Consider the following 15,009-nt stretch of genomic DNA (forward strand, 5'->3'; position numbering starts at 1 on the left):
ACAGTGTGATCTTCTCATTATCATTGGCCTGGTAGCTCAGTTTTGAGCCCAGCACTGTCTGTCTGGCTAAAATGCATCTTCCAGGAAATAATATTTTCTTCAGTGGAACTGTTTCTGCCAACACTTAAATTGACTGGTTTGAATTTCTTTGGCATAAAGCCCTGCTTAAAGCCAGCTTTGCTTCTTTCATATTTAGCTGTTCTTTAGGAGGTGCTCAAATGCTGTCGTAGTGACTTGTTGGGGAAGAGGTCATCCCACTGAAGTCTGCATGTTACCTCCTCCCTTCACCCTTTTTTTGTGTTTCAGTGACTACCAGAACTTCATCACTCTAGTTCTGCATTTCCTCTAGGATTCCTAGATCGGTTAAAAGTTTTTTCTCTGTATGCAGAGAGCTCTCTTCAGCCAGTAGAGAGTATGATTGTACTTGTATATTTTTCTCAACTTATAACATGAATTTGAGAAGTTTGGGTGTTGTGTTATCAGTCTTTGCATTTAAGCTTTGCCTTATTGCCAACATACGTAAGTCATAGAAATGGCTAAACAGACCCAAGTGGTGTTTCTCTTTTGCAGATGAGAGATCCAGGAAAATTAAAAGTTATCTGATGTTGAGGGTGCAAAGAGAGTAATGTTTTATTCCCAATTTGGGGCTAGGCTTTCAATCCAAACCATTCCCTCCTCTGGGTACATTTGTGTAAACCTGACCTATTTTAAGGGGTCTCAGCTGTTCTTGCTCTCCAGCCCCTTAACTCTTTCTCTTTTGGCTCCTTATCTTGGCAAAGACAGCAGAGAAAATGGGTTTGTAAAACTCTGTTCAATTGGGAAAACGCAGGCAAGCAGTTAAAAAGCTCTGATTTTGGGACAGTTCCCTTCCCCTGTTATGCTGTGGTTTAAATATACCAAGTTTCCATAGCCAGCTCCAGACATTGCTGTGGTAAAGTGTGCTTTAGGAGCTCTCTTTAGCAAAGAGATACAACTGTAGAGAATGGAGCTCTGTTTTCTCACTGTACTAGTGGTTTTTATTGAGCAAGATCTTAAATTCTTACATTGTATTTGATAATAAAACCCAGGATTGTTTTTTATTTCTTACATAGTAACATATATTACACTAGCATACTCAGGAATTTCATGTTGCAAGAAAGATTTTGTGCTAATATAAACAATGATTATCTGGTATTAATGTTGGAATTGAGTATTCTGGGTTTTTTCAGCATTTACTGGAATAGCGTAAGTGAAAACATGTTAAAAATATCCATGAACTGAGATTTTTAAGCTTCTTAAAATCAGGCTGTTAGTTTTTCCATGAGATGTGCACAATGGCAATCAGTTTTTGGATGGACTGTTGTTGAATAATACATGAATGTAAATGGAGATTGTATGGAATCAGTTGGATAATTTTGAGGAATGCTTTAAGTACACTAAAGAGCCTGAATAGCAGTTAATGGTGCTTCAACTTTATTACTGTTTATTATAGTTGGCAGTTCAGTTGTATTTTTTTCTGCATCAAGTTCTCCAGTTTCCTATAGAACAGCAATAAAATAAGCTTACAAATAATAATAGTCAGATGCACTGTGTCCTGTGGCAGTGAAATACTTTTGCATTAAACTGTAGTTCTTGGCAGCCCGAGTGTGTTTATTGTTGGGCAGCTCCAGCAGATCAGTCAGTGCACGGAGGACCTGGCAGACGTCAGCAGTTGGGGTCTGCAAGCAAAGATGCTTTGCTTGTGCCTGGGGAACCCAGTGTGGAGCTTCACAGGGCACCCCTGGAGTGGGGCCAGCGAGCTCCTTGTTCAGCCTTTGCTCAACTTTCCCTGCTCCTGGCTATTCTCCCACCCCTATCAACACCAGTGGGATTCTAGTTACCTGTTTTGAGAACTGCTGAAGTAAGCAGGAATGTTTATGCCATGTAGGAAGCAAGCTGGAGGTACAATGAATAGATGTATGTAGCTGTAATACTTGGTCAGTTGTAAGATTTTGCTGGGAACTTCATTTCTTCTGTTTAAACAACAGGAGAAGGGGCAATCACAAAGGGATTTAATTATCTAGTTGCTCTTCACAGCTCCCCTGATTTAAAAATGTTTCCCTCACCCATTGTGATTCCTTTTATTATCTTTAGAGCTAAATGTTTGCTACCAGCAGTCACAAGCTGGGAAGCAAATGGAGGACCACATCCTTCTCTTCATTTGGCTTGGTTCTGAAACTCCCACTAGGGAAAAAATAAACCTGAACTGTCCCGTAAGAAGTGTCACTTTCCTTGCTGGAACAAAGTCATGGCAATGAGGGGAGTTGATGTGGTGGAGGTATGTCTGAAACTTGCTTTGCAGAGTTTTCCATTGGTATTGCCACATGTGTTCACAAAGATTTTTGGATTTCAGGTTTTAAGTTTGATTAGTAATCCCACTCATCTGCTGGGTTGTGCTAACACTTTGCTCTGTAATTTTAACTCTGCCCTAAGGAATATGCTCTGGTTTTCTTACAACCAAGCCAGTAATTGTAACGGATTTATTTGCTAGGTTGGATATTGGTAAGAGTGTCCAAAGCACCCTGGGGTATTTTACATTGGTTTTTGCTTTTTGTGTGAGTTGTAAAGCATGAGTTGCACATAATCTGTGAATCAGGAATGAGTTACCAGCTATTTCCAGCAGCCTGTGCAGCAAATGCTTCCAGAATGTTGAAACACTTGCTGCTGACCAAGTACCTTTTGTCCCTGTACATTTCCTTCTTTGCAGGGTCACTACTGAGATCGAGAGTGTGAGAAAATACCACCCTAAATACTGAGAGATTCCTTTTCCTTACCTGAAAGAGATTCTGCAGGACCTGCCTCGAGGTGCCATCTGACCATGCCTAATGGTTTATCTTTCTTGCTTTCAGCTGTCGGACAAGCAACAGGAAGAGTTTGATTGTAACATCCAGCACATCTCCAACTCTCCCGCGGCCGCATTCCCCTCTTCATGGACACGCAGGTAACTCCCTAGGACTGCTCTACCTGGGAGTCATTAACATAAATGTCAGTAGTCATTGTAGTGAGTTTAAACATAGCGATAGCATCAAAATATGCCCTTTGGAAATTATTCTGACTGTAGTTTTTCACCTTCTCTAGCTTGTAAGAGGGTCCTTATAGTTTCAAGAAAAATGTTTTATGTTCTGCACTTTCTAGTTTGCTTCCGTATCCATCTCTTCCTGGGGGATTCAATCCTCTTACGTCCTGCAAAAGAGCCTGAGACAGAAAACGAAGCCAAATAAAATTAGATAAATACATCTAAGTAAATCTCTTGTTTTGAGTCTCTGAGCATGGTTAATTTGTGCCGGTGATTTAACTGCAGTTCTCATGAGGAGGAACATCCTGCCTGTTTCCACGTGCCTCTGGCAGCCCGGCAGCTGTGCAGTGTGCCATCTTATGGTCTCTGTCTGCTACTCACAGCAACATGAGGTGTTTGGGAGTTTTATTTCTTTTTTACATCGCTGCCAATTTTACCATGGCAGCAACTGGGAAATGCTCGTTTCAGAGCTCACAGGCAGGGGCTTGTTAGTCATTGAAGTGAAGTGTGTGGAGATGTTCTTCCAATATAAAAAGAAGGAATAATTTTTCAGAAAGGGTCACACATGCAAATTCAACAGCTTGCCTGAACAGCATGTTCCCTTGTTTTTGTTGCTGAGGGAGATAGGTGATGTGTGACGACTTTGTTTTTGCTTTTTTGCTTTTTCAAAATGCTAGAGAAGATGTTTGGGCTCCAGGTACGTCCCTGGTACGCACCAGTCAGTAGCATGAAACAGCTGGAACACTTGTGGCACATCATCCACAGTGGAGCCTCTCTGGAAACACATCTCTGCTGTGTGTAAGACAAGGAATGTTGTTTTCATTATAATCAGACTGTCTTCCTCCTACATGGCAGTATGTTCTGTAAATGCTTTCTGGAGACTGAAACGAAGGCAATGCTGAGAAAGAACAGCAAACTGATAGTAGCTCAGCTAGAAGGAGCCATCTGCTTCTATTTGCAGAGCTTTGCATCTCAAGAGGTGACATCCAGCCTGTTGAAAGGAAAAAGAAGGCCCAAAGTTATTGTACAGGGATGCCCATAAAAGCCTCATTCACTCTTAAGTTTTTGTAAAAATCTGCCACTTTCTTAGGATGCTATAAAAAGCCCAGTGATGGAAAGCTAGGAAGATGCTTTAAGTACATTGTTATTCTAAAATTACCCATGATTTTCATATTAAAATGTTAACAAAATCTTATAGGTGGTATATTAAAACAATTTTCTACTTCAGAATCCGAAATAAAATGGAGGGCCAAAAATGTGTATAGGACCATCCCCTTTCACTTCAAACTCCCTTGTTGCTGTTGTGTCTGGTTATGGTAGTGATAACCTTGTAAAATTTAGTTTCAACAATGCATTTTTCTTGGTAGAGATTCTCCACTTAGTTACATTGTGCTTTTTGCTTTGAATTAATTTATGTGTTGGTTTCACTAAATTCTAAATTAGCTCTACAAGCCTTTAACTGAGAAAAAAAATGTCCTTGCTTGGGGGATTGCAACAAGATATTGACGTGATCATTGCTCAGAAAAGAAATGCAGAAATATTCCTAATAGAAACATGTATATTTTATTTTCTTTTGATTCGCTTTTCTCTTCTGTCTATTTAAAAAATTAAGTTTCTTGTGGTGGTTTTGATGCTGTTTCAGGCTTTACAAGCTTATGATTTATTAGAATTTTGTGAGTATCTTCTAAAAGGAAGAGTGGTGTGCCACCTTACTTTTAGCAGTAATTGTCAAATATTTCCTTTTTTTCCCCGATGTTGCATATGGGATTTAAAATTATTAATTAAAAGGACATCCTTTGTTACCAGCAAGAGTAGCCAGTAGCGCATAGGAGGATAAATTAATTGTAATTTGAGTTCTCTACCAGTACTATATTTAGGAGTCTTCCTTGGGGGAAAAAAAATATTCAAAAGACAAAAGTAGATGAAATTTAGAGTAGAGTCACAAATATTTTCTTAAGAAATATCATATATGAGGAGTGAATTTGAGAACAGGCTGTGATATTTGTTTAGTATTTGAGGAGTATCTATCAATCTGTTTGTTCAGGCACACGCAGTGATAAGTTACTAAGAAATGCTGGTGCCTCTCCCCAGCCTCTTTTGTCTTGAACTTTCATCTTGTCTTCTTAATACTCATTCTGAACCTCTCCTGCAAATCAAAGGAACAGCAAGCATGCAGAGAAGCCAGGGAGGCTTTCTAAAATGTTTCTGTTCAGACACCACACTAAAATAAAGTCCTGTATGGCAGTAAAGTCAGGAGTTATTCTTCTGTACATGATGTAAAAGTCAGTGGGTGAGATCTAGGACAGTTGTCTTTCTGTCAGGCAAACCTACCTGCTCATGAGCACTGATCCAGGCAGAGGGACTTACTACCTCAAAAGAGCATCCCAACAAGATGCCAGGCAGTTTCATACCCTAGAAAATTTAGAAGAAAAGTATTACTTAAAGAGCTCTCAACATTTGGGAAAGAAGTACATCCAAACAGTTTGAACCCTGCCATGAAATCACTTCTGAATGAAGAACATTTAAGTGTGCTACTTCAGTTTTCAACTGCATGGAATAGCATTTTCCAGAATGAGCTGGTACCTTGGCATAAAGAGCTACAGCTTGTGGGGAAGTCACTCTGCTGGTTTAGTCTCCCAAACTTGTAGTGGCCAGTTTTAGGAATGCAAGTTCGAAAATTTTGCTTTTATTCTAAATTCTTTTTGTTTAGAAATGAGAGGGGCAAGTAAAGAGGTACACATGTGTATTCCTTACATTTTTTTGTATTTCTTTGAATCCATTTTTTAAAATCTGAAAATTACAAAGAGGTTACACCATAAGGTTGATAACTAAGTTGCCATCAGATTGTACTTTAAATCGAAAAACTTAAAATCAAAGAAGTAATGTTATAATTTAGTAGTAAGGAGATAGGTACTTACAGCTGGAAAATGGAAGCTCAGGCTATTTTAAAATTGACTTTCCACAGCTGTAAGGTATCCAGGTTGCTCTCTGGCTTCCAGTGGAGGCACTTGTCACTGCTGGGACCTTTGCCCTGCTCCTATCTGTAATGGCACACAGAGGGAGCTGCTCACAGGCAGCACTGTGCTACTGAATTAAATGATTCTGCTCTTACACTGCAAGTTCAGTTCCACCTTCTGGCAGAAAAATGGCTGTTGCTGAGGTGTCTATTTATTTATTATTTTTAGAATGTGCAGAGTATGTAACATCCCACCCTAGATCCTGCCCTGGTTATCAAAGCTGAGGTTCATCAGCACGTCATGCCTGTGATCCTTGGGTGCTGTGAGAGCACCATGGCATTCATTGTTTAGGAGACTCATTGTACACAGGGTGCTTTAAATATTTTGCTCATTTTGAAATGTGTGTGCTGGAAGGCATTTAATTCTGTAGTGTGCATATGACCTTTAGCTGTTTGCTTTAATATTCAGCAAATAATTTGAATGTCCTGCATAGAAAACCACAAAAACTTTGCCTTTTGTATTTATTTGTTATTTTTTAATGGCTCTCAGAAGTATGGTTTTCAGTTTTACAGCATAGTTCTGTTGTGAGTTTTTGGACTCATAACCTATCTGATGAGTGTCATTCATGTTTGTAGGGGATAACTGAGACTGCCATTGCCTGTAAGGTCTGGTTTCATATTTTGAAGGTAGTGGATTTACAAATGCTTTGGCTGCATCCATCTTCCTGTGTCCGGAAGATGTAAAGGTTCCTGCCTGAATTATTGGCACTGGTGTAGCTGTGTTGATTTACCTAATGGACAATCATTCTGTGTAACAGCCTCCCTTGAGACAGAGGCATTTCAGGTTCAGTAGTAGCCAACTATAACCCTGGAGCAACAGGGGAATCTACCTTTGCTACGGAATAAATAGGGTTTCGATCAGCCTTGGTGAATGAGACCATTGCACTCAGGTTTCTCTTATTAAAATACCTTCATCTTGAGCAGATGCAGCAGTGCTGGGAAATTTTAGGGAAAGTAGTAATTCCCTGTCTCCCTGTTGTTGTTTTAAAAGCTTCACCCAGACTTGAATTGAGTAGAAAAACTAATTGCTTTTCATTCTAAAACTAGAAGCAAATCACAGGGGATCTAATTAAAATTCCAGTGTCTGAAAGGAAATAGGCCGTATACATCTGAAAAAGTAGTTGCTCAAAAATTAGTAGTATCTCTGTACCACACAGTGCAGGCTCAGAAGAGTTTGAACACCCACATACTTAATTTCAAAATTTAAAAACTGTCATTACCCAATTTACTCAGTTATTCTGAAATTCTATTTTGATCATACCCCAGAAAGCTCAAAGATTGATGAAGATATAAAAAGGCAATGACAGTTTATTGCTTGTTTATAACAACACTGGGCAATGAGATTTTTGTTCAAAACTGTCATCTTGACACAGTAGTGTTCATTGTCAGAAAAGCTTGAAAAATGAGAAGGCCAAGACCAAGGTTCTCACCAAAGCTGGCAGCCTTCCTTGTGCTGTTAGATCATCTGCATGACCATGGAAAGGCCTCACTCCCGCTGCATCCTGAAATGCTCCTTCGGCTTTCTGCTAGCAAGTGGTTGGTGACCCTTACCCCAAGGCATGTGCTGCTACCAGGATGTGTGTGTTCATGCATGGCTCAGTTCTTCACTTTGGTGACTTCTTCAATCATCCTTGTAAGCTTGCAGTGCCTCCTAGACTGGGACTGTCAGACCTCTCCATCTTCTTGTGGTTCAAAAGTAGCAAAATGGTTCAGATTTTTTGTTGTGACCATGAGAATTAAAATGAGTACAAGTTTAATAAATGAAAGCACTGAAAATTATTTAGCTATTGGTTTCTGATCACTCTCTCCCCTCTGTACTTGGGATGTACTGGGAATGGGTTAAACAGTATCCAGTTATGGATGAAGACTTGAATTGTGTTATATTAAACTGTGAACTCATTGTTAGTCTTAGCTAACAATGCGAATGAAAACCAAGCCAAAGGAAAACAAACCTGTTGCTCAAACTCTTTGTTTTTAATTTAGTTTGCTCTTGATGAAGCAGATTGTGGAGTGGTCTGGAATTCACTTACCTCTCCAGTTCTCTCATCACCCCATGACACATGTTACATCAGCCTGGGGCTGGTTTAATCTCAACCAGCTGCTGTTTTTCCCCTTGTGGACTTGCAGACCAGATGGAGTTTGCTGGCCTGTGCTGCACTGTGGCCATCCTCATACCCCAGGAGGTATCAGCCTGTTCCCCCTCTCCTCCTCCTCCCTCCCTGCCCCAACACATGTGCCAGGTGTGCCCACCTTGCTCACAGAAGTTGTGCAGAGATGCTGCTGCAAACTTTTGTGACCTATTTCTAAGGCTGAAGTGTGAGGGAATGTTGCCTTCAACTGAGCACCTGCTCCTGCTCAGTGGAACAGCAAAAGTGTGTGGATAACTTGGATTGAAATTAATGGAGCTTAATTATAAACTTCAGTAGGTTGCTGGATGGGACTGTAACTGCAAAATCACTGCTGCCCTGTGGGGCAAACTGGGCAACTCAAGCCTCTGAAAAAGAGACAAGTCCTTCGCATATGACTCATACTTGAGTTTTCAACATGGCTTTTAAAATAAAACCATTTTATATGGGATCTAAATTTAAAACCGTTTCTGATGTACCTTGCAGTGTATTGCTTTTCTAGAATCTATTTCATTTTCCTGGTCTTATTTTAGTGCTATATTGTTGTCTTTGCACAAAAAAATTGCTGTTGACACATGTTTGCTGTGTATAGTTTCTCTTCTGTGCCCATATTAATGATCAGAAAAAGCAAACCACTTCATGCCCAATAGAATGCACACTCACTGATGTGAAGCTTGCGAATTCATCCATAACTTCCAAACGTTTCTGTAGTTGGTTTGTAAATGATCCTGGCTTTCAGAAAGGCTTTCTGTGTGATGGTTGCTTTTTACTTTGGAATAAAATACATTGCAATAAACCACTCACCATGCTTAAACACCATGTGACAAAGCCCAGAGGAAAAACACTCGTGCCAGGAGAAAATTAAGTGTTTTTTCTTCCTTTCTGTATAGTTTCCCTGGTAGTTTCATTTTCATGGTAAAAGTACTATTTCAGAAAAGTGGTAGTTAGTGTGACTATGAATAGATTTTAGCCAAATCATCTTACATATACATAGTCCTTTTATTATCATGGGCAGTTCTCATGGTGTGTCTTTTTTTTTTCTCAGTGGATTTTACGTTCAACCTTGGCATGTATTAGGAAGAAAAGTTTTCTTACTGTTTATTATTCCTGAAACTCTCATCAGTGTCATTTCCAACTCAGGTTTTTCATTGACAAGTGTTAGGAAAAGCTTGTAGATATAAATTATTGCAAAATATTAGAAGACTCTATTGTCTATGGGTGGTACATTACTTACCTGAAAGTAGGAAGTGAAACATACCCTTTAAATTATTTTAAAAGGAGGAAAAATACCGGTACATCTGTGTCAGAACATTTCTTTAGCAAACTAATGCTCAAAGCCCCATATTTCCAATTATTTGTGACTTGCAGTTGAAGGTCTTACAGAACAGTGAAAACTGACTCCATTTGTTGCAAATGCAAATGAAATGGTTTTGAACTGTTAATTTTTGTTTTCTTAAACAGGTAGCAGCCCCTTGGACAGTCCCAGGAACTTCTCTCCAAATGCACCTGCTCATTTTTCCTTTGTTCCTGCCCGAAGGTAAGGGAAGATCTATTCTCTCTGGGCTGGCAAGCAAATAGTCTATACACTTTATTTACAAATGGCCTATGGGTTAGAACATTTTTGATTGTGTTTTACTTTCTTTGATGTTTACAATTTTATTTGATTTTAATCCTTGTGGATTACATCTTGGCAGCACCTGAAAGTATTAGGTACTTTTTAGACCTAGAAAAAAGATAAAGTAAATTAAGTAGTTAATGCTGCCTAGGGAAGAGACAACGTTCTCCCAGAAGGATGACGTGTAGGGCATGTGATATAACAAATAATTTAGTCACAGTGACATTAAAGCCAGCCATGATTAGGTAATTGTGACTTAGTTGTAGTCCTAGATGTTGCTCTCACTGAGGTGCTATGTGCTGATCTTCTTTGCTATGTCTGCACAAAGATATAAACATACCTTAAATTAGGTGTGCACAGCTCTGTGCCTTCATTCCCTCCCTTCTCACTTGTAGTGACTCTAGAGTTTTCTCTGCTTTCTTGGGCATTGCCGTCAAGAGAACATTACTGCTCTAATGAGGAAAATAGCTGATAATTGAAATTGCAAGTCTACAAGAACCTCTAGAAGAGCAGCACTGAGAGACCCAAATGTGAAGCTGTCATCTGTCCTGCAGCAAGTGCTGGACAGGTGCTGGTCATGCGGTGTATCAAACTGCTGGAAAGAAATCTGATACTGCAGTGGTGGATTTAGTGTTAGCAATAGGATAGAAAGAATAGAGACAGCTGGGAAAAGCAGAAAAATGGTGATTTGAATACTGAATCCCAGCAGGCAGGCAGAAATGGATAGTGATACAGAAAGGTAAGTTTTGTGAGAAAGAAAGAGCAGGGAAATTAGAGAGCTCCTAAGCAGGGTTTGTGCATAGGAGGTGGGTTATTAGATTCAAGTGTGAGGAGAGTATTTTGGATTTGTTAAACTCTGCCTTGGCTGAAAAAACCCCAGTCTGTGTTCAAATGATCTGAGGATGGGAAATGTGTGATCATCCTGAGAGGAAGTAAGTTTTCTGAGAATGACAGATTTAACTTGAGGACTAGTTAGAAAAAAAAAGTCTCAAAACTTCAAAGAAGAATAAAGGGTTGGAATTTGATGGAATAAGGTACACCCTTTATCTGAATGGCAGGAAAATCCTGGAGCATTTCTCCATTGAGGTGATTTGCTAGAAGACCTGGTGTCCTTGAATTCTGTTTGAAGTAGACTTTGGTCTTCTGGTCTTACATAAGAAAAAGCTTTTTAATAGCACGTGAAATATAAGACACTGGATATATATTTTCCTGTGGCCTCAGAAGGAAAATGAGTGCTTTACCTGCTGGTAAAACAATTCAAGTAGACTCCTCCACCTTTGTTTTTAAAGCCTCACCTGGGTGTATTCAATAATCTCTGTTGAAATCAACCAAACTTGTACCAGTTTTCACAGTATCTGGAGTATCTCACAGGAGTTCTGGGTCCTGGAACATGGCAGAAAATTTGCAGCAGAAACCATTGTCAAAACTTAGCATAACTTTTCGACATCATGTTTCAGCTTGCTGCTTCAGTACCATGGCTTTCTAAAAGTTCGGACAGCAAATGCATGTTTTAATAATAAAACTCTGAAAAATACCCTTTCATACTTTTATGTTTTTTAAATCTAATTTTTAAAGGAATACGTGAATAAAGGTTAAGCCTGTCCTATTGAGTACAGTGATTCATTTTACAGTATGCATGTTCCTCTCTATACTTTTTCTGCCAGGGAAAAGAACACTTAAGCACAGCTTGTTTTAGAAACCTGTTTCTATTTTCTACTTGCATTACACCCTGAATAGCCATGCCAGCAGTAACAACAGATCCATGCTAGATTACCCCATACTGGTCTCAGAATAACTTCTATATGATGGAATTAAGGAATTGCAAGTGTGGTGCCAGAGAAATGGATATTGCACGGTACCCTTTTTGTTGACATTGCGTGGGGCTTAAGAGATGGCCCTTACCTCATTTCCTGCCATTGCCATCAGAGGAATTACTTGTTGCTGATTTTCTGCCTTTTATTAGTGGGGTAATTTCTTCATTTATTATCCTGTTTGGACATCATTTGTGATTTCCATTCTTTCATTATAGCCCTGTGATGAGTTTTTTCTTGAGATGGAGTAGGAAACTTGTTTGGAAAACTTGTGTTATTGTAAAGCCACTGCAATTTACTGCAAGATTGTCCTTAGTCTGACTTGTGATTAACCATAAATCCCTGTTAGATACCCTTTCAATGGCTGTGTCATAGCCACAGCACTGGCAGGAATCCTCCTGATGGAATAAGGAAATGTGTGGTTGAAACCACTGCAATGGTTAATTCTGCTCGTACTCACTAAAACTGATCTTGGAGGAATACCACTAACAGAAGATGAACGTTGTTTTCAGAAATCACATGCATCTTTTACTTCTCTCTCTCTCATAACTATTGTACAATTTTTTCCACACAGCCATGGACACAGAGCAGACAGGTAACGTGTATCCCATTGCTGCTGTTTGTGTGTGTGTATGAGCTGTGCTTCTGTGCAGCTGAGCACGTGTCCCTAACAAGTTCATGCTGTAACAACCCCATTTAAGCATTCAGCTTCTAGTCTTTGTAATAGAAACAGAAAATCTTTACACTTTGGCTTAAAATGATAAACAGGTAGCGCTCTGGAGAAGATGTGTTGTTTTTCTAACTCCTTCTTGTTTGAAATTGATCTGCTTCTTCATGAAATAGCATTTAGCTGCCATAAAAACACCTCCTTAATTAACTAATTAAAATGTCATTTTAGAGGCAAAATTTGTTGTTTGCATGTCTTTGTTGTGCTGGCAAAGTGTCTATAATAAATAAAAAACCTAAAGATTTCATTCCAAGTGTCTTATGCTGAAGTAATACTGCATGTTGTCTCTAAAAATATGTTTATTAACAAAACACTGAAGTAGCTTTGAAATGTTTTGCATAAATGCAGGAGGAATTTGCTTTAAAAGTCTTTTTCCCTTCCTTTGATTTGAAAGATTTTCACTCTTGTCCCACTTCTTTCTGCTAGAGAAGAGCTGATATGTGTGTCCTGACTGCTTAGCACATTGCTTGCCTTGATTGCATCAGCAGAAAATAGCCCAAGCATGAAGGGGTGTGCTGGAATTTTCTAATTGAGAAAGATATTTTCTTTTAACTTGGTCAAAATGAAAATTCTGAAGTTATTTCAATACATCATTTAGGTAATTCAGTAAAAAAAAAAATGAAGCTTTTCTTTTGCAAGAAATGAGTGACTTGTGCAGCAAGAAACAGAATGTTTTGCTTTGGAACTGAGGATCCAAAGTGAGGTTGAATCATTGAGCTAAATATTTCCCCAGTGCCTCTGTATGTTACAAGAAGCTCAGTGAAGATCATTAAAGTTTGGTGTTCAATCCCTTACCACAGCATGCAACAAGTTTGTAATGCTGATAGTTGTTTTTCAGGGTTGAGAAAGGAATTCCATTTCACTTGAAATTATTTTGAGATTGTTCTTTTACATTTAATTGTCTTGCCAGAGAAAACATCACCTGTGGCTAAATGGGGTTTAGCTGTAGCATACGCATGCAATAAAAATCTGCATTACAGACTTACTATTTTTTTTAATGCATGAAGCACGAGTCTTTTAAAAACTCTGTTGACATAATATTCTTTCAGTGATGTGGAACAGTGAGTTTGTTTCCCTCTCATTCTAAGATGGATGGCAAAGAGTGGTGTCTATCAGTGCCTGAAAATAAAAGGAACTAGAGCTGGAAAAACTGCAAACAGGGGTTTTTGTCTTGGTGGGCACTGAAAGTTTTTCTGGAGATGAGGCTTCATGGGTATGGGTGGTGGGATGAGAAATACTGCAGTGAAGATAACAGTTGAGGTTTTTATAATCACTATTTCAAACCTGTACCAAACATCCTATTTTATAATGCACTTGCATAAATTCACTGTATCTATGTGAACCAGTCCCCCCATCCCCCCCATCATTCCAAAGCAGGTTAGAACTGTTCTAATTCAGCTTCATGTTATGACCAGTTACTGATAATCTGCTGCAAGAAAAAGCCCAAGCAAATGGAAACTGATGTGAGGAAGACTTTATAATGCCCATCCCATTGTGCAACAGGACATGGTTGTCCATTTTAAGGACACAAAATGTGGGAAAATAGATCAGGGACAGAAAAAGTACTGTGAGACTGACCTGAATGTTCAGTTTCCATCCTCACTGAGATTGGGTTTGGGGGAAGAAGAGGGTTTCAGGGAGGGCAACACTGATTCTTCTCAAAGCTTTTGTGTAGTTCCTCAATTCCTCAGTTTTGACATTGGCAAAACAAGACGTTTCTGCAATATCTCCACAGTGTTTTGGATGTTTTCCCTGAGGGACATGTTTATTTGGCTACAGTAGGGAAATAACTACTAGTGTTACACTGACTGGAGGAGAAAGGACCCTAGGTGAGCTTTCTGTGATTTACATCTGTATTTCGAGTGGGCCCCTTGGCTCTGTTCCTATCTGCTGTTGTGGGTTTAATTTCTCAGGCGTGCCAAGCAATGTGCTGGGCAGAATGCCCTCTGAGAAGGTAAACAAATTAATCTGCTTTCAGTTGATTCTTGATCTAATGTGATTTTTTTGTCCTCAATCTGAATCTTCATTTGCAAGACAAGGAGCTGCGTAAGTATGTTAGGCGTGAGTGTCTTTTTCAAAGAAGTTTGCAAGGAGCTGTTTTTATTTCTCTGTTACAGAAACTCCAAGTTTTGTACAGCTAAAAAGCATCTACTTAATGCAGGATTCTGGTGCCCCTTTGCTTTATCTTTTCCAAGGTCACCTAGTTTCGCTTTTCAAACTTATTCTAACTGTTTTTCCACAAGTGTGATTGTAAATAGGATACCTGATTTATCTGAATAACTCAATACATTAATAAAAGCATGATGTTAGGAGATATGGAAGAGAAAATTGCTTATTTCTCTCAAGAATTAGCCACAATGTGTTCCTGACTGTAATTTCCCTCACGTCTTTTCCCCAGAACGGATGGACGCCGCTGGTCCTTGGCCTCCCTTCCTTCATCTGGATATGGAACAAACACTCCCAGTTCAACAGTTTCAGTAAGTGACACAGACTTTTCCAAGCAATTCAGTTTGTACAAATACACCCTAACAAATCAGCTTTTGAGTCTCTACTAAAATACTGGATCTTTCTTCATTGTTTTGCTAACATTATTTAATATACTAATTATTTTAAAAATTATTTTAGTTATTGGTTCTGCTGCTTTTTCCCTCCATTTCCCAGCTCCTATCATCTTGCAGTT

At 39.1% G+C, this 15,009-nt stretch overlaps 1 protein-coding gene across 7 annotated transcripts in view; it reads left to right on the forward strand.

Annotated features, from left to right (window-relative positions):
- Positions 1-15,009, forward strand: part of MAST2 (microtubule associated serine/threonine kinase 2) — a 188,646-nt gene that overhangs the window by 119,343 nt on the left and 54,294 nt on the right. For all 7 annotated transcript variants that reach the window (XM_082287513.1, XM_082287514.1, XM_082287518.1 and 4 more), the window contains 4 exons: positions 2,868-2,959; positions 9,638-9,713; positions 12,177-12,197; positions 14,728-14,806. In XM_082287513.1, the coding sequence (XP_082143639.1) occupies positions 2,868-2,959; positions 9,638-9,713; positions 12,177-12,197; positions 14,728-14,806 (268 nt within the window). The remainder of the gene's footprint in view (positions 1-2,867; positions 2,960-9,637; positions 9,714-12,176; positions 12,198-14,727; positions 14,807-15,009) is intronic.

Source organism: Coloeus monedula, assembly GCF_965178545.1.
Source record: "Coloeus monedula genome assembly, chromosome: 9".
Classification (NCBI taxonomy): domain Eukaryota; kingdom Metazoa; phylum Chordata; class Aves; order Passeriformes; family Corvidae; genus Coloeus; species Coloeus monedula.